Genomic DNA, 18,576 nt, shown 5'->3' with positions numbered 1-18,576 from the left:
AAGCGAAAGAGTGAAAGACAAATTGTTTTCAAACGTCGTAATCAAGAAATGATTTCTTAAAATATGCGCGTTGTCGACTTTTTGAATTCGGACCCATTACAATGGAAATGAAGGAGGTAAAAGGGGAGATTCGGGTTTTTGACCACTGCGATGTTTGAAATACCCTAAAAAAATGAAATCACAAAGGCACTGAAGAAAACTTGACTTTGAGGGAACATTTTCCAAAACCCGATTGAATGCTTTATTGTGATCTTAAGTGATCTTAACTAAAAGGACATGAAGGACATCTACATACTTGGGATGCCAATAAGTTTTTAAATGCCATCCCAAGGATATCTGTGCTTTTTATGATATAGCAACTATGACTCCCAGTTGGCAACTAATGTTAGGGTATAGACAATAGGAAAAGTCTCGACGGACAGGCGGAGATGAACTCAGTTAGGTGAGATGGACGCAGAGAGGACAGGAAGCAAAGGGATGCGAAGGGCCAAGGGGATGCAAAACGCTCGAAGATAGTTTGATAAGTCCCGGAGCGCAAGGAGGCGAGCGGAGATGGAGACGGAGATGAGCGGAAGATGGAAAGGAGTTTCCGTTCGCAACAACCAGCTGGTTTTTTGGGTTTCGACAATCTTATTGTTGGCGATAAAGTACAGTTGCTGTGTTTCATTGCTGTGATTCTGTGGTTGCAAACGACCAAAGACACTTGAACCAATTACGAAAGCGTCGTCGTACTGGAAGGGATATGTATATCTATATCTGTACTATATATCTGTGCGACTCTAATGGAAAATGCATAGAATGACACAGGGCGAGCATTCCCGTATCTATCTCCATTTGTGTATATGAATTTATGATTTGATTACAACAGCTCAAGTGTCGCCGTTTGTGCATCTTTCGGATACACATTTGCTAATGGCTTTTGTTTACTTGAATTCGAGGAAAGGGCAGCTGGATCCGATTCGGATTGATTGGTGTAATGTGTGCTATACGTTCGCCCCTCGATTGCGGATTGCTCATTGCTTGTTATTCAAGTTGTGTTCAAGCCTCAAGCACTTGAGAACCAACAAATTGTCGCGTTTCAATCACCCTTCCTCAATGCTGCCCCAAATTGCCGCACGGGTTCGAGTTCCGCTCCATTGTCAACCGAATCGGGGACGACGTTTTCGGTTTCCAACAGCAATCCCCTATCTGAGTTCGGCCATAAAACCAAGTGCGTCCCTTTCTGTCTGAATGAAGTGGATGCCGCCGACTCTAGTGGTTGATCAAGTTAGGAGGCCTCAATTAATGGAAATTATGAATCACTCATATACCATTTACCCATTGCCAAGATAAAACCACTCAATTCAGCGCAGATAGGACATCAAAAGGTTCCGGAACTGAACAAAATTCCATATACATATGTATCTATTTAACCCACTCAAATTCAAGCAGAAGTTCAAAAACAATTGTTAATGCATGTTAGGCAATCGCATGTAAGGTAGGCACATTGATTTAACTTTAGGTTTGGCACAGGACCTGCTGAAAGGACGCAGGATACGATCAGGCAGTTTGGGGGTGCGACAACATTTATTTAATGCGTTGACAAGGATTTGTTTGGCGAGAAGAGACGAGAAGGGGGCAAAGTGGGTAAGCCTGCTGTTCGAGGCGTTGATTGTGGGTGGTTTAATCGCCCACAAAGCAACACAGCCACTTGAAACCCTTTTCCACTTGCAAGTTCCACCATTGTTGGTATAGCTTCTCTGAAGTGGAAAGCGGGAAAGCGGGAAAGCATGGGTATCTGGGCCATGGGGAGCGTTCTGCGAAGAGAGTAACTCTTAAGTCGCCATCGAATGATTCCCAAGTCTAAGTTTAACAAATGCATAAATAACGAATAAGAAAGAAGCACACACACACACACACACCCATACAAAAACATGCCCAGACTAAGTAAATTATCAAAGTTTTAGGCTCCACCCAGAAGTGCTGTTGTATGGGTGTTTCTATATGTACTACACTCATGCACGTTTGCGGTCAACATATTAGTAGTACTAGGGTTTATACTTATTATCTATATGCTATGTGTCATTCCATACATGATGTCATTGCAATACTTGAAATAAGCTCTACTTTAATCCATTTTGTTAAGATAAATGTATGACATAGTCGTTCTTCATTGTTGTGACCGCAGGTGTGTTGTATATATATTTGCTGATATGTCGCAGACTCTAACTGGTTTTTTGTTAAATGTAAACAACATTTAAATTAGCGAATAAAAATGTATTATTAATGCGAAAACATGTTTATAAAGGCAGCAAGTCGAGAACCCAGCGGGTGCGAATGAGAGGGGGCTAGGCGGAGTGCGAGCGAGAGGCAGTGAGCAATTGTTAAAAACAAAAGGCAGCAGTGCTTTGTGCAAAGATTGGGGCGGGGCCCATCCCAAAAGAACAGCGAATGACGAAAAACCGTCGAGTGGAGAGCAGCCAAACGAAGTCAGGCATTAGGCGAAGTTAATAAATTAATAAGTTAGATTGGCAATCGCAATTGGTAACGAAACACGGCTTCAACATGGCGATCCAACTGACGCAGGCGAAATCGGAGAATACTATACTTACGTATATCTATCTATATGCTTTTGGGGTCTGTCAGCGCCGAATGGCAGTATAATCACGTAGCCGAAGGTGGGGGAGAATTAACTTATTATAAATAAATCTATCTGTAGCTACATTCATAAATTCCGCACAAAAAGCATTATAAATTTAAAGTCACATCAAGGGGGCTGATCCGTAAGTTCTGTATAATAAGTATATTCAACATTAGTTACATCAGTTTGTACGCTTTTCAAACAAGTTAAGTTTCAACTAGTTGGAGTTCTATGTTTTCTAAACATGTTTCCATTTTTCTTTCTGAGTAATTGAACTGTCAGCCAACTTTTCGAGCCGCCCTCGCACTTCATTGTGGCCCAAAGCTGTCAAGTTCCCCCCGGCGACTGAAATGCGCTCGAAAACTAGTTCTGAGCCTTAGCCTCCACTTATTTTGGTAATTTTGTTGTTATTTCTGCACAGGCATTTTAATTTCAAGTGACGCAGAAGCCTTTGCCTTTTATTTGTCTTGCCGTTCGGCGTTAGATTTTCGTGGCTGGGCACGTATTAGCATACGAATGTATCTCGCAGATACAGATAGACCACACGGCACATACCTTTGCGGCATACTTAACGCACTCGAGTGACAATAATTGAATTCATTATGGGCATGGAAAAAAGTTGCCTGGGCCCAAAAAACAGAAAACCAAAAAACTGTCAACTGGGAACTGGGAACTGGCCACTAAAAACGAGATGAGATGAAGGGCGCGGGGTGTAGGAGTACTAGGACTAACAATGGCGGGTAATTAACCTGATAGATCCACTGGCCTTGGGATACCAAAAGCGGCGCGGGAGAAGCGGAGAGTCTGTCACCAATCGTCGATTCTGTTACCATTTTTATTTGGGCTACGTGCGGGTTTTACTTATTAGCCGCCTAATTACCATATAGTCATAGCACATATGTAGTAGCCGCTTCTTAGCCATAAAGCGGTCGTTCTGGCCCGCTTTCTAGCCATGATCTTCGTGCAAGTTAAGTTTTCGCAAACCCAGCGGGCAGAAGATACACAAACGGGAAAATCTTTATCAGCGCGGAGGTCAACAAACCGCGGATATCGCTCAAGTCCCCTCTTCCTTCCCCTCCTCACATAATACCCATATACATATATATTTATATATATATATATATAGCTGGCTTTGCTTATCAGATAATTGAGCCAAAGGTAAGCAGAGTGCGCTATGTTAGCCGTCTGTGTGACTCAAGAGCCATAAACTTGGCACTCGGCCTACGGTAATTTCAGGCCCATAAAATGCCATTCGCAGCGTTTTGATTTTGCCCGGACTATTCGATAATGGTTTTTTGGTTTAGATAACTAAATATTACCTATGCATTCTGCTTAAAGTAAACCTCAAGCACGTTGAAGTTACATTATCGTTAATTTGTCTCACATTGAATAGCATTTTTGAACTCACCATAAAAAAATGTGAATTATTTGTGCGATTGATCAAATGTGATATGCATTTGGCTTTCTTTTGTTCAATTTATTCACGAGCCTTTTGAATCCAGCGTCATTGAAAGTGCTGGCACGTGCATTATTTATTTAATTTGCACAAATTTTGCGCATATTCGCAAATCAAACGCCGAATTAACAAAAGCACAAAGCAGCGAGCGGCGAAATCGAGGGATCTACTTAACCGCAGGCACCGAAAAGCTAAAAACTTAAAACAGAAAACGGATAACTAAAAACTGAAAACTTAAAAAATTGATTGGCCAAATCGGAGAGCCAAACCGAAGGCGTCGGAAGGTGCACTGAAATTGTGAGCGGAATCGGGCGATCGAGGAGTGGAATATATGGAATCGGGCAGAGCCTCACATAAATAATGGGTGCACACATAAGCATACGAGTACACTCGCAAAAAAGACGAGTGCTTAAAGCACTGAAAGCCCAACTAAACAAATGCCTCAGTGCTGCTGCTCCTAATGTACTTTTTTTCCTTTTGCCTTAAAACCCTTGTTGCGCCCAAGTTCTCGCTGTTTGGAAGGAAATTTGCTGACAATTGCAAGAGATTTTTCTTTTTCTCGGTTTTCCCATCTATTTTGTTTTTGCCCTCGCCTCGCATTTCGCCCTACGTCGGCGGGGGGTGGGGTATTCTTGGGCTGCACTTGGTGGTTAGGGGGTTAGGAGGGGGTAAGGTGGTCTTATTTCAATTTACAACCAAGTGACGAAGTATCACAATTCAATGTTTAAAGTTTTTATCACGTTGTGGACAACAACAACTGTAGCGAAAACACAGCGCCACACTCAAACAAAACTAAACCGAACAGTGGGGCCCCTAAGTGAACTACTCTGCATCAAATGGAATGTTACACTTAAAAAATAACAAGGACTATGTATTTGAATTTTTGAAAAACTCAAGTTTAACCGCCACTTGTAAGTATGCAACACCAAATGATTGAGGTGTAACTCTTGACTAACAAACTTTGTATCTTAGATTAAGGAAATCAAATGTTCAGATACTATATTGTGAGGCCAGCCAGGCTTCACTGTACTTGCACGCCGGCTGGCAGGCCAACACAAACAAACAAATGGAGCAACTGCAGCCAGCCAACTGCCAGGCGACAGATGCGGGCCAAAGGAGCGGAGTGGGGCATGGGGCAGGAGTAAGGGGGAAGGGGCGATGAGGGGACAGGGAACCCCACATACTGGGGCATGGGCATGGGCATGGGCTGTATGCAAAAGCCCCCCCCCCTCTGGCCCCGCGCAATATGGTTAATATGGCGCGACATTTCGTCCGCTGCCGTTCGCTGCTCGTTCGCTTAGTCAGCCCGCTTCGCTCGATGCTCGAGAGGGGGGCACAGTCCGGAGGGGGGGGGGGGGGGGGGGGGGGGAAAGGGGGCACTAAATGTTTAGTAACCAACTGAAATAGTAGCACTCGTGTTAGTATCGGTTCATGAAAAACGAACGGCAGCGAAATAGAATTGAACGAAAAATAAATGAGAGCCACTTCGCTTTACATAGAGTTTCGCATGTAGCTACACAACTTGCACTTGGCTTTGAATATGAATGCGCATACTTGTGCACAGACGGGGTCAAGATAATAGTGCACTTGCATAGAAACCACATGGTATTGCACAGTAGAGTAAAGTCAAGTTTAAGAATCTGGAAACTACCAGTAAACATATTTCAAGGAAGTTTCTATACTATATGTTGTAGTTTGCTGACCTCAGCTGTATCTGCATGGGCAGGGGCGTGGGCAGAGGGGGTTTGGGGGCAGCTGGCGGGGAAAGTAGTAAGCTAACAACGTCAGCGTAAACTGATTACCACCGGACGATCTATGGAGCTGAACTAGCGGCACGTACACAGCGTTTTTGGGCCAAAACCCGAGATGGGGGCTTATGGGGCTTTAGTGCTACGATGGGAACCTTCGTTTCGGGAGTTGTGTTCGTGGTTCGTGGTTCGTCGATGGGGAAGACAGAACGACGCGACGGCCCAAAAGTTCCAGTTAAAAGCGACTGCACATAGGAAGTCAGAGCAGAGTTAAGACTTCAATTACAGTGGCACCCATGGGTCGATTGTGAAATTATAGACGAACTACCTTTGGGTTCCCCGAATTCGAAATAAGGCGAAACGAAAAGCCAAAAGCGATTACCAATTTATGGAACGTGCTAATATTCTACCACAATGCTAGTATTTCGGTATGATGGGTTCACCTATCATTGATAGTTGGGTATCTACAAAGAATGCATTGACTTAAAATACGAAAAACTGCAACTTAAGCTGACTGGGAAACGTGAATCACCTATTTTACTCTAATTAGCTATCTCAGCCTTTGTATCTTTGTATCTATCGACCATACGATACCGCACATTCGTGATGAACTCATCACCATAACGATTAATCTTATTCACTCAATCGACTCGGAAACTGGCCGCTTTATCGTTATCACCAGCCGGCAAAGTTGCAATTGCGAGACATAGTTGGAATTCCGCGACTTAGACTTAGAGCTCCAACACCCACCGCAAACTGCACGTAGTGAAATTTAGCTGCCAACTAAACCAAACATGCTGCGATCTAGAAAATGTATCTTTCAGATGCATACGCTTTCCACACTCACACATCTGCACACACATATCGCACAAAAAAGCGCACACATAACTCCAGCCTGGCATTCCAAGTGACTTTGCACACCAAAATGAACACGTGCTGCATTCGGCCCGGCTCGAAGGACCACGACCGGGGAATTGGGGCTAAAAGCGGGCGGGGGGAGTGGACTGGAGCTGGAGCTGGGGCTGGGGCTGGGCCGCCTGGTGGCTAGGTGGTTTGGTGGCTTGCAGCCACAGACAATAACAAAGGCCAAGTTGAGTGCAGTTGGCAGCGGTGACTCATGCTCACTCGCTCGCAAGCCCGCACTCCCACTCCCACTCACTCGCACTCACAGCTGCACGGCGCTCTCTTCGGGATGAGTGGCATATGGATGTGGATATGGATGTGTATGTGGATGTGGCATGGTGCTCCGATAAGAGATTCCTGCTACTATTACTCAAAATTGCACAGATCGAGTGTGTCGTAATAGTAAGCTATAATAGCGAAAACGGAAATGATGATTACACAGTTTGTACACAGTTTTCAGACTTTTCCAAAGACAGAATGATTTAAAAAAGTCCTGGAAATGGGAATTGCCTAAGGTAAGAAAGCACAGTGTCACAAGTTATTCTTCAGATACTGCTGCTGTTTGGAGTTAGCCAAGGCCCACTGTGCAGTTCGCTGTGGCACGACCAACGCAGTTGGCCGCCTGGGAGTAAGTGTTCATATGGATGTGGCCGCGAGTGTGTGCTGCTGCCGGCTTGTTCGTTTGTTTGTGAGTGCGTCGTCTGGCGGCAACTTTAGTGGCCCCGGCTAACTTTTAGCAAAAGTTTTAGCTACGAATACCTGCCACTAACTAAAACCACAGGCACACAGACCTAGAGCACAAGAGCCGGCCGCAGAAGCAGAAGCAGAAGCAGAACTTTCCACCACGCATCGAACTATGAAAATCGGAAAAGTTTGCAGACAGAAATTTCCAGCAATGCATCCGCACAATGGCGAAGTGGACGCAGTGCCTCCCCCCGGGAACTCCCGCAACTCACCGCCCCGCTCGCCATCGTCGTTAAAGCCGTACTCCTCCACACGCTTAAACCAGTGCCAATATCCAAAAAATCCTCGCAATTCCAGCAAAAATAACGTAAATCACACGCGACGCGCCAAACAAACTTGCAAGCACCGAACGAACTGTAAACGAACAGCTGTCAAAGTGCGCGCGCTCGAAGAGACGGGGCTGTTATGCAGCGCACAGCTGTTCGCCCCAGGGCTGCATTTCGGCGGGCATTTGAATGGCCCAGTTGGATGGGCATCATTTATTGCTGGTATGAGGAAGTACTGAAGAACTAAGATCCGCTTACTTGACAAACGTCGAGCGCTTGATTCGATCAGCCTCCCTGTCCCTGGCATCCGAGTCCGACTCGGAGGACGAGGCCTGCCGCTTCCGAGCCGAGTGCTCCGATGGCTGAGCGCTAGTCAGCATCCTGGCGGCGATGCGCCGGAAGAACCAGAAGCGACTGAGATACGCCTCCGCGCCCCGGCTGATGAAGTACAGCTGCAGCGGTCGCTGGCTGCGCTGCGGATGCAGCTTCCGGTTCCGCTTGCTGCGCGAGTGGGAGAGCATGAGGTCCAGGGCGAAGGTGCAGTGCAGCAGATAGATGGCGCCGGCGTACAGAGCCACGATGGCGTTATTCCTGCAGCACGCATAGAAGCTAGGCCACCGCTCGGTGCGGAACTCCTCCAAGGTGGCCACGTACATGTTGGCGTACACGGTGACCATGTGGAGGACACCCAAAATGCCGCCGAATAGGGCCTCGTGCTTCATGGTCGGCCGCTCGGCATAGAAGGCGCCAATTAGGGACATGAAGCATATGATGACCGATCCCCCGTAGGTGCCACATAGCAGGAAGATGTGGGGTATGTCCTCCTTCTTGCAGCAGGACCAATGGACGAGGCAACAGCCCAGGCTCAGCAGCAGCTCCAGCATCTTGAACAGAAACCAAACGGGCTTCTTTGAGCGCACCTGCATGTTTGCTCGAACAATGGGATGTATTGCAATTGAGACAAGATATATGTGGATACATTTGGGGGTCCGGACAAGGGACTACGGACTTTTAGCTACAGGCCACCTACGACTAAAGCGAACTTACAACTAGGGTTAATAGTAGGGAAGGTTTTCAAGCGTGTGGTTAAGCTAAAAAATTGCAGGAGCCTAAAGTAATCAGTTCATACTCGTAGTTGTAATAAGTTAACAAAAGTATAAGATAATGGTATATATGTAAAATAAGTCTAGTGTACACTTTTGATGCTTAAAAATTTACATTGCTGCAACTCAGCCAAAAGGATGTGTAAAAACTGAACAAAGATTACTTGCTCCTCCCACAATTTTTTAGCCAAGCCATGCCCTTTACTTCCGCCAGTACTGAGTGAATCGATGAATCTGCTCCACCAGAGCCGGCATCACCGCCGTAATGGACACATCCAGAAGGCTCTGCAGGTGCTGCACTGCCTCCTCGTCGGTCAGGCCCAGCTGCAGGTTCTCCTCCACCTTCTTGACCGCCTTGTCGGGCTCGAGCGCGATGTCCGGCACGGTGGCGTCCACCATCAGTGAGAACAGGTTGAGCATCACGTTGGCATGCCGGCGCAAATGCAGATAGGCCGTGTAGCACTGCTTCCGGAACTCGTGGTGGTGCTCAGAGCTAATGCCGCCCATTGCCTCCACCATCTCCTTGCTCAGCTTCATGGGCGGCGGCATGGGCTTGGGATCGCGGCCCAGAATGTAACCGAAATCGATGTGGAAGAGCTTGCCATTGGTGGTCAGCAGCAGGTTGTCCAAGTGCCGGTCGCCCACACCTGCAAGGGAGATCAGGGATTAGCAGAATCCGTCGGGTTATCCGCCAGCAGTCTTACCCAGCAAATAGGTGATCACACAGTAGCCCGCGCAGCTCTTGATGTAGGTGTCCATGACCTCCGCCGAAATGCCATAGGGTCCGTTGTCGCACGGATGGTGCTTCCGGAAGAAGTTGTGGATGTTGCCCTCCCGCGCAAGGACCTCTGCCACGGTGCACGAGTCGACGTACTGGAGGAATCCATGCTTGGAGCTGGTGGCCAGCACTTTGTAGGGCGTCAGCTTGAGGTCGAGGTTCTCGCGCCTCAGCAGCTTGTCCATCAAAGTGATCATCTGCAGGATGAGCTGATCCTGACGCAAATCATCACCATGCTTGAAAATGGCAGCGTACTCGTGATGGGCAATCGAAGTGACAAACGTGAGCCTAGGAACAGGATAAGTATTAACCAAGTGTTCTCTGAATATTTTCTGGTTTGTTTGGGCAAGCATACTTGGCTGGCATTAGGGCGCTCTTGAAGAGCGAAGTGCGCATGGGCACAATCTTGGTGATGTAGATCTCCGGATCCAGCGGAAACGGAATGGGCTCGAAGTTGGTGAAGTTCACCTTAAACATGTCCTGTTCGGCCAACAGCTTCTGGAATTTCTCCGTCTTCTTATTGCGATTCCCCGGCTCCTTGGCCACTAGTTTCACCAACTTGACCAGCTCGTCGATGAAACGCCTCTGCTTCCGGAGGTTGTAGAAGATGCCTCTTAGGTTGAAGTTGCCTGTGAGGATGAAAGCACATTAGAGAAAGAACCAGCGTTTGGTTGAATCGCACACACCGTTCTCTAGCACCTTCAGAAACATCTTGAGCACCATGGCGTACATGTCGTGGGCCCGTTCGTCCTGCTTCCTCACCGACTCCACTTCCTCCACTTCGATGGACAAGTACCAGTAGAAGTAGTTGGCCAGCGTGGCATTCGTGCAAGCGCGCTGGATCAGGAATGTGCAGAGATTGGCTGGAACACTGCCAAAGCTGATGCCCTCGGCCAGCATGAGGGCATTGGAGTTTGAGTCGCAGGGCAACGAACTGCTGCCAGGAGTGGCGGGAGCAGAAGGGTTCGGAAGCGCAACCGATCCCTGACCCCCACTTCCACCCGCTGATCCGGGGCTTACTGACTTATCGCTCTTGATGGCGGCTAAAACACTCGCCGCCCGCTGATTGGCTGGAATGACCGAGGCGTGGAGTCCACTGCTAGTGGCGCTCATATCGGATAAGCTGCTCTGATCCAGCAGAGATCCGTTGTCGTCCAATATGGACCGCACCACATCGCGCTCGGGAAAGATGCAGCCATGCAGGTGGACAATGTGCCGCGGATCCTCGTACTTCAGAGCTTGCACCAGCTGTAGCAAGTAGAGCAGCAGGTCCTCGTCTGGCGCTTGGGCCAATCGACTAACTGCGTATTTGCGCACCTGGGGATGCGTGAATGTCGGACTAAGCAGCTCCAACGCATCCTCCACGTCCATGGGCGCCCAATTGGCCAGCATCCATAGCGCCTGAGTAACCTCGTCCTCTAACTTCCAATTGATGCACTTCAGGAACTTGGTCAGAGCCTTCTTGTGCGAGGAGAGGTAGAACCGGAACTTCCATACCAGATCCTGCTCCTCGCTGCTCAGAACATAAGTGGGTGGATACCTATAAACAATCGTGTGTAGCTGATCGCGAATGCTGCGGGGATACCATACATGAGTGGGGTTTTAATCTCTGCAAATGTGAGGAATACCTGGCTGTCGGCTTGGCATCTCTATCCGAGATGCCTGAACGCTCCGAACGGGCCAATCGATGGTGCTTCCGCTCGACCAGGTTTTCCTGCAATATAATTATGAATCAATCTTCAAACCCAACTATTCTCGAGCTTTAATACCATTTGAATCTCGGAGTCCGGCACAGAAACCAGTTTAGGCTTGGCCGGCAGCTTGTATTTGACGTCACCCTCCGGCTCGAAGTAGACCACGGCGTACTGAAAGACAAGATACAGCTCAGAGCTGGCCGAGATCAGTGTTCCTATGACTCACGTTGTACATGTCATCCACCACGATTGCTGGAAACTCGATCATGAGGAACATGTAGTCCGACATACGCTTCTCGCGCTCGTTGATCACCTCGATTTCGCGGAACGTGAGTCGGTCCAGCCAGTCCACCTTCTGCACCTGGCCGTTCCGGTGCTTCTTGGCCAGCTTTCCCAGGCGCTGCATCTGCGACTTGGACGACTCCTTGCCCTTGCCGGGCGTGCGACTGGGAAAGTTGCCATCGCCCTCGACTCCCAGCCACACTCGCAAGTCGTACATTCCCTGGCGGAACATGCCGTCTTTGCCGAACACCGAGATGGAGGTGCCTCCGATGACCGTGGTCTGGCCGGCGCCCGAGCAGTCCAGGATGGTCAGCACTAGCATGGCGCTTCTGGGCAGGTCGGAGAACTGCAGGGGCAGCGTAACCCACTCGTTCCAGCTCCATCTCTTCCCAAATGCCTTGTAGGAGCTGGTCACTGGGAGGCAGTAGGGTCTGCCCTGGTTGAACACCTGCAGGCGCACCTGGAACGAGGGGTGCTCCTCGGAGTACAGGCCCGAGAATCTCAGGATCGGATCCTCCAGCAGTTTCTCATAGTCCGGCTGGCGCTTCTTCCCTTCGAGCGTCCCTCTGCGAAAAGCCACAATGGTTGCATTCGGCGTTGGATTTCCCCACGTTTTCCGTGGTCTTTTCCACTTACACCTTGATTTGCACACGCTCGTGGAGCGAGGAGCTGTGTATGTAGCGGAAATGGTCATCGGGCTGGTCCATTTTCCTGCTGCCAAATCCAATTCACTTTTTCATTTATGCGTAATTTTCGCGGAGCAGCAACAACAGCTGTCCACAACAGAAAACAGCTGATCTGATGGTGAATCGCGGCGAAGTACAGTGGGCGCCCGCTTAGACGTAAGTTGCACAATGAAAACACAATGGAAACACTTTTTGGCGTAACTTCTATGATTATTAATTAATTTTATTTGTTGATTAGGTAATTATTTACTTTCTTGATTATTATTGTGTTTTGTTTTGTTGATTAGGTATTTATTTCTTTTTTTGATTATTATTTCATTTTGTTTTTTTATAAATATGCTTAAAGCGGATTATGTACTAAATATTCTCCGTTTTATGCGTTCATTTACCCTTTTTGTTACAATATAAAATATTTTATCAACTTTTATAACATTTATAAGACATTTATCTTAAAAATGGGCCAAAAAGGTAGTTGAAAATAGCAGAGCTGCTTAATTATCTGAGTAAGATTCTCGCTCAAGGCTGATTTCTTCCTGGCTGCCTTCCCGATCTTCCTCAGGCTCCTCCCTATTGGGGCTTTGCTCCATCAGTCTCTGAAGCTCCTCCTTCTTGGCGCGCTTAAAGAATCGGAGCTGGGGATTGTAAAACCACATACATAGCAGCATTAGAGGACACACTTTACAATATACAGTATACCCACCTTGTAGAGAACATAGGTCAGCGCAGCGAGCAGCAGAAGTCCAGCGATCAGGGCCAGAATGATGTACCAGATGGGCAGTGGTGTCTCTGAATACTTGAGAATCACGTTTGGCTTGATATTCCGCTTGATCACGATCGAGCTCGATGTGGGATCGCACTTCGTGGACATCTTCAGGTCGGTGAAGATGACAAAGTACTCGAAGGGATCTACGACTGTACTCAGGTCCACATTGAAGCTTATATTCAGGTTGATGGGCTGGTCGGGCTTCAATTGCAGCTGCATTTCCGCGCGGACGCAGATCGTCAAGTTGCTGCTCTGGCAGCTGAGCACAAGAGTGCGATTCACGGAAAGATCCTCTTGGATCAGGAGGTCCTTACTCTCCACATCCGGTGTGATGGCATACTGATCCTGCTTGAGTTCCCTGCGCTGTCGATTCTCAGAAGATACGATCTCTTCACTGTGACTGGCCTCCTCCAAGGGGTACTCTATAGCCAGGGTGTTATCCTGGTCGTAAAGCTTGATGGGCAGCAGATGGGCACCATGGGTGGCCTGCATCTGTAGACTGCTCAAATTAAAGATGGGCTTGATCACTGCGGATTCGGCCGTTCTATAAGCTATGGGTATGTAGACGAACAGGGAGAGCTCATATAAAATGCTGGGCCCATGACTTTTGATCTCGTAGCTGTTGCTAACTTCTGCGGAGTAAGGATATTCCCTGAGGACAAGTTGGCCATCTGCGGGTCCACTGAAATGGCGAAAAGATTTAGTCGTATTTGTGCAATATTTAAAGGTTTGCCATTCGATCCTACCCACTAGCGTCGATCTCGGCGTATTCCTTTAGGCTGATCAAAGTGCTCAACCTGTTATCCTTCGGGTTCTGGTCGATTCCCGAAGAGGATACTGCTGCCTCGATAGTAAGAGAGTGTCCACGGAGCTGGGTGACGTCGAAAGTGATGGTTAGGGAGTCGATGTCGCCTTTGGTCATCGCTTGTTCACCGTTCAGGTCGCACAATATGACCTCTTCCCGTACCCTGCAGTTCCCAGGAACCTTGGAGAAGGGCAGCCGGGCGGAGCTGGTCACGTTTAATTGGGCCACGTAGGCGGGCTCTCCGCTGTTGGTGATCTCGTACGTCAGACTGAGGGATTCATTGGTGCCCAAGGTGAAACTAGAACTGGGAAGCATGTCTGATAAGATGGAGTACAGTACTAATGATCGAGAGATAAGCTTACTTCACATCCTTAGTGCTCAGATGCAAATCAGATACACACACATTGCCGGCACATCCCGTGATGAAGTGGATCTTCTCCGTGGTATACGTGGGATCCATGGGATCGACAACGGCGCAGGTTTCGCAGAACTCTGGTTGCGAAACAGGTATCTCCTTCTCCAGTTTGTAGTGCATCTGGAGATCGATGGGCGTGAGTATGGCACCGGTGTAGCGCACCTGAACCCGAAATTCCTGGCACTTCTCGTTTAATTCTGCCTCCGCCTGGAAGTTCACCTCACTGGTGTTCAAAGAAGCGAATTTCACCCGCTTTAGGACCTCATCTATGACAATCCGGATAGTTAGCGGCTGATGCTGCACCTGCATTGACTGGGAAGTGGTGTTCAGCCGGTAGCAGGCGGTGACCGTAACCATGTCCCGCTCCGGCTTGATCTCTCGCGTTTGAGACTTCAGAGTGGCATGAATTTTGGCGACCGGATACGTGCGATATAGATACACTGCCTCGGCACCGGGGGCTCCAATCGCCAGATCATTGAATCCGTTGCCATCTATGTCCGATCCGCGGGAGAGTCCGTGTCCGAACATGTGGGCTCCGTATGGGCCAGGCTCCCTCAAGGGAGCATCCAGTCGCTGACTCGGCTGGTCCGGCAATCCGTGCTCGCTGCCCAGGAAAATGAACACCGCTCCGTTTCCCTCAAAGGGCGCTCCCACGGCCAAGTCTATTAAGCGCGTATTTGAAATCTTTAGTTTGAATTCAAAAGCTGGTTCCCTACGATTTTCTATTCACGATTTCTTATCCCCCGCATGCTTGGGGAATTACTCACCATTGTATCCGTCGTGGTTAATATCGCCCAGCCTTGAAAGGGAAGTTCCGAAGCGGGCATTACTGCCCAATGACAGGCGAATAATCTTTTTCTTAAAGAAAAACTGAAGTGAAGATTAGAAACAGTTGTAGTCTGAATCATGCCAACTATGAAGCCATCGGATTACTTACCGATCTCTCGTTGATGAACACGTATATGGCGCCCACGTCATGGTAATCCTCGAGAGCGTTAAGGGGCGCCGAAACGACCAGATCCGTTAGCCCATCCCCATTGAAATCATCGGCCACCATGGAGTATCCAAAGTACTCGCCCAACTGCTCTCCTTGGAACACATGATCCTCAAGGATATGTTTTCCTTGCACGGTGAAAATATATGCCTTGCCGAAATCCACATTGGAATGTGGCGCGGTGGCCACGTAAAAAAGTTTCTTCCGGTTGTATATGCTAAAGTATCCGGAGCTCACGGAGTAGCCAAAGTACTTGAAGCTCTTTTCTTTCAAATGTTTCAGTTTCAACGGTTTTGATTCATAGTTCTGTGGGATGACATCTCCTTTTTGGCGTTTTCTAGTCGATGGCTCTTTCCGCTGGTGCAATACCAACGCTCCTTTCGAATAGATGACGCCTACGGCCCCGCTCAGCATCTTAGAGTTATCGTCCGTCACGTGGGCACTGAGCCCCAGTTCTGCCATTGTAGCATTGGACACGCCTTGCCAATGAAGTGAACTGATGGAATTTACCTTGCTCAGACGAGGAGTTTCTGCCACCGTATCCTGAACCCAGTAGCAAACTCCGAGCATTTCGCCGTTGTACTCATTCTGATAGACGAAAAACCGGGGTGCACATACGAGTAATTTATCCGTATCCTTGGTGCCTCCATCCATTGAACCGCCCAACCACTGGAAGTCCTTGCCGTGCGAGAAGGTAGCGGCATGAGAGGGTCTACCATTTCCCGTGTTATCCAGGACGTACGGCCGACAGGATCCATTTGCCAGGGAGCATCTGAATACAGCTCCAGTTTCATTGACGGTGCTTTGCGAATCCAAGGTGGACTGTGCCCGAGGTGCTCCCACGAAGATGCTTAATGGACAACGAAGTTTTGTTAGGATGAACATTTGCCACATTGGAAACTTCATGGAATTCCAATCGCCAGTTTCACTAAGACTACATCTCACCTCGTTGGCCGGATGACAAGCGAATATCCAAAATAGGAGCTCCGCGTTTGACTTAATCGGGTTTTCAGATGCTTTGGTGCATTTATCACTCGATTCGGAAATGGCGAAAAGTTGAATGCTTCGCTCTGGTATTCCAGAGCCAGAAAAATGAGGATCAGGAGCCGATACATTTTATCCTTAAAATGTCCAGTCTAATTTATATTATATATAAATATATATATAACTATCAGCTTGGAATGTGCCTTCGAGTTCAGCACAACTGAACAAGACGGGAAAACGAATTCAAATGAAGCTTAGGGGACGCAGTTCAGATAGTGAGTACCCAAAAAAACAATAACTTATCTTTAAAAAATTGTGAGTAATTTCTAAAATTTGAAATTATTTATTCATCCATTTAGTTTGGAGCTTATCATATTACAGATCCAAGGAGGTCATGTGCCTATAAAGGCAACCTAGTAAAAATAAATGTTAGTAAATAAATTAAATTAATAAATAATAATAAATAATTCTTTTTAAGTTTTTCACTTTGCTTTTATTCAGTGTTTAACCAAGTTAAAATATACGTTATTTTTTCTGAATATCTTCGTTATATGTACTTTGGAATTTCAATAAAATGGTTTTTTAAATTCCAATTCGCCACAACCGAAAGACACTGTATTTGCGGCGAAGAACTTGAACCGGCACCGAATCCGGAATTAGAACCGGTTCCGCGAGGCGCGTGTTTCGCCAGCTGTTGCTCTTTTTGCCTCGCTCAAAATTAAGTTTTTGTTTACCTCGCTTTGACCAAACTGAGATGTCCACCAACGCGGCTATAGAACTGGCCCTGGATCGCGTGGACTGGCGCGACCTGGCCGCGCAGACGGACCACCAGCCGAGAGTGTATACGCCCGGGGAGGTCCTGATGCCGGAGGCGGGATTCATGCGTGGCCACGGCACCTTCGTGGAGGACGAGAATATTAAGGCCTCGGTGGCCGGGGTGATCCAGAAGGTCAACAAGCTGATCTCGGTGCGTCCGTTGAAGAGTCGCTATGTAGGCGAGATCGGGGACGTGGTGGTGGCCCGCGTCAGCGAGGTGCAGCAGAAGCGCTGGCGAGTGGACACCAATTCGCGGCTGGACTCCATCCTCTTGCTCTCTTCGGTGAATCTGCCGGGCGGAGAACTCAGGCGGAGATCCGCGGAGGACGAGCAGATGATGCGGCGATACTTGGACGAGGGAGATCTCATCTCTGCCGAGGTCCAGGTGGGTACTTCCTATCTGGCTGGTACTGGATTATTCATACAAACCTTTTGTTTCCCAGAACATTTTCGAAGAGGGCACCCTATCCCTGTACACGCGCAGCTTAAAGTATGGAAAGCTGTCGCAGGGCATCCTGGTCAAGGTTTTCCCTGCTCTCGTCAAGCGGCGCAAGATGCACTTCCACAACCTGCCCTGCGGAGCCTCCGTGATCCTGGGCAACAATGGCTACATCTGGATATCGCCGACCAAGGGCCAGGAGCAGGAGGGCGGCGAGGGAGGATTCGCCCAGAACTTGAACGAGCATGTGCCGCGCGCGGACCGGGAAGTGATCGCCCGGCTAAGGAACTCCATCCTGGCGCTGGCCAAGTGCAAGCTGATGATCTACGACACCAGCATCCAGTACGCCTACGAGGAGTCCTTGAGGTACGAGGCCCACGAGCTGCTCCAACAGAATGCCATCTACGACATCGGGCAACAGACGCAGGCTCGACTGAGGGACGCCGACGAGTAGTTTGGGAACTATACTTTATATTCAAGTAGCTTAAATAGAGGTTAATGTTTTTTCTACTGCGGAAATGTTCGTTATTCAGTGGGTTCGAAAACGACGGATTTTAAAACTGCATCCGTGGGCAAAAAGTTTAAATACACTGAACACCCATTAATACTATCGCAAATTTCCTTTCTTTTAAACTTTAAATAAAGTTATAAATAGGAGAATTTATTTTGAAAATATTTCAGGGCATTCATTTAAAATTTGGTGATTTTGGATTATGGAAGCTGGTTTGCCACTAAAAAGTAAGGTTTTTCAAAGCCCACGAACTCTATAAAAATCATTTGCTGCATATAAATGAAGTACTATTTGCAATAAGCGAACTTGAATAGAAAAATATATATTTTTTAGTTAAAAGTTTTAAGTTGAAAACACTTTTAGTTTAGAAGCAGTTAAGTTATTGATATTTTATCAGGACACGCACCGAGTGGCAGCGCAAAATGGAGATCCGGCAACGCCTTGGCGGTTCGTGCACAAGAAAAGTGATTTAGCCTTGATGCTGATTTCATTTACGTGCAAACTGAGCATTGCTGTTGATTTTTTGTCATCTCATATTAGTTAGAAACTTTATTTGGGACAAATAATCG

At 47.8% G+C, this 18,576-nt stretch overlaps 5 protein-coding genes across 6 annotated transcripts in view; 1 reads left to right on the top strand and 4 right to left on the bottom strand.

Annotated features, from left to right (window-relative positions):
* The window catches only part of LOC120447196, a 35,618-nt gene extending 27,807 nt beyond the window's left edge, over nt 1-7,811 (bottom strand). The window contains exon 1 of one of the 2 annotated variants that reach the window (XM_039628688.2): nt 7,684-7,811. In XM_039628688.2, coding sequence (XP_039484622.1) covers nt 7,684-7,698 — 15 coding nt within the window. In that variant the 5' untranslated portion in view covers nt 7,699-7,811. Of the gene's footprint in view, nt 1-4,028; nt 4,275-7,683 lie in introns of those variants that run through there. The other variant, XM_039628687.2, reaches the window with a different exon arrangement.
* A 21-nt stretch (nt 7,812-7,832) lies between these two features.
* Nucleotides 7,833-8,663, bottom strand: LOC120447197. Its single transcript, XM_039628689.2, has one exon. The coding sequence runs from the start codon at nt 8,661-8,663 to the stop codon at nt 7,992-7,994; it is 672 nt and encodes a 223-aa protein (XP_039484623.1). The 3' UTR covers nt 7,833-7,991.
* A 23-nt stretch (nt 8,664-8,686) lies between these two features.
* Nucleotides 8,687-12,372, bottom strand: LOC120447195 (phosphatidylinositol 3-kinase catalytic subunit type 3). Its single transcript, XM_039628685.1, has 8 exons — nt 12,231-12,372; nt 11,539-12,160; nt 11,388-11,483; nt 11,247-11,332; nt 10,305-11,191; nt 9,974-10,247; nt 9,545-9,906; nt 8,687-9,487 (listed from the first exon to the last, which is right to left on the bottom strand). Exons 1-8 carry the CDS (start codon nt 12,299-12,301, stop codon nt 9,042-9,044), a joined length of 2,844 nt encoding a protein of 947 aa, XP_039484619.1. The 5' UTR covers nt 12,302-12,372; the 3' UTR covers nt 8,687-9,041.
* Nucleotides 12,373-12,771: 399 nt separating this feature from the next.
* LOC120444939 (integrin alpha-PS5) lies at nt 12,772-16,372 on the bottom strand. The gene is made up of 7 exons (XM_039624943.1): nt 16,203-16,372; nt 15,201-16,107; nt 15,031-15,133; nt 14,211-14,925; nt 13,790-14,152; nt 12,981-13,725; nt 12,772-12,912 (listed from the first exon to the last, which is right to left on the bottom strand). Exons 1-7 carry the CDS (start codon nt 16,370-16,372, stop codon nt 12,772-12,774), a joined length of 3,144 nt encoding a protein of 1,047 aa, XP_039480877.1.
* Nucleotides 16,373-16,907: 535 nt separating this feature from the next.
* Nucleotides 16,908-18,109, top strand: LOC120446595 (exosome complex component RRP4). Its single transcript, XM_039627626.2, has 2 exons — nt 16,908-17,442; nt 17,501-18,109. The coding sequence occupies exons 1-2, from the start codon at nt 16,996-16,998 to the stop codon at nt 17,948-17,950; spliced, it is 897 nt and encodes a 298-aa protein (XP_039483560.1). The 5' UTR covers nt 16,908-16,995; the 3' UTR covers nt 17,951-18,109.
* Nucleotides 18,110-18,576: the final 467 nt, after the last annotated feature.

Source organism: Drosophila santomea, chromosome 2R, assembly GCF_016746245.2.
Source record: "Drosophila santomea strain STO CAGO 1482 chromosome 2R, Prin_Dsan_1.1, whole genome shotgun sequence".
In the NCBI taxonomy this organism is placed as follows: Eukaryota; Metazoa; Arthropoda; class Insecta; order Diptera; family Drosophilidae; genus Drosophila; species Drosophila santomea.
This window is presented reverse-complemented; position numbering and strand designations above follow the sequence as displayed.

Coding starts and splice junctions, on each gene's coding strand:
- LOC120446595 (XM_039627626.2), top strand. CDS start 16,996: ATGTCCACCAACGCGGCTATAGAACTGGCCCTGGATCGCGTGGACTGG. Junction 17,443..17,500: donor TCATCTCTGCCGAGGTCCAG/GTGGGTACTTCC, acceptor TTTGTTTCCCAG/AACATTTTCGAAGAGGGCAC.
- LOC120447197 (XM_039628689.2), bottom strand. CDS start 8,663: ATGCAGGTGCGCTCAAAGAAGCCCGTTTGGTTTCTGTTCAAGATGCTG.
- LOC120444939 (XM_039624943.1), bottom strand. CDS start 16,372: ATGTATCGGCTCCTGATCCTCATTTTTCTGGCTCTGGAATACCAGAGC. Junction 15,134..15,200: donor TGTTCATCAACGAGAGATCG/GTAAGTAATCCG, acceptor TCTTCACTTCAG/TTTTTCTTTAAGAAAAAGAT. Junction 14,153..14,210: donor CTGAGCACTAAGGATGTGAA/GTAAGCTTATCT, acceptor CATGCTTCCCAG/TTCTAGTTTCACCTTGGGCA.
- LOC120447195 (XM_039628685.1), bottom strand. CDS start 12,301: ATGGACCAGCCCGATGACCATTTCCGCTACATACACAGCTCCTCGCTC. Junction 11,484..11,538: donor TGGTGGATGACATGTACAAC/GTGAGTCATAGG, acceptor CTTGTCTTTCAG/TACGCCGTGGTCTACTTCGA. Junction 9,488..9,544: donor TGTGATCACCTATTTGCTGG/GTAAGACTGCTG, acceptor TCTCCCTTGCAG/GTGTGGGCGACCGGCACTTG.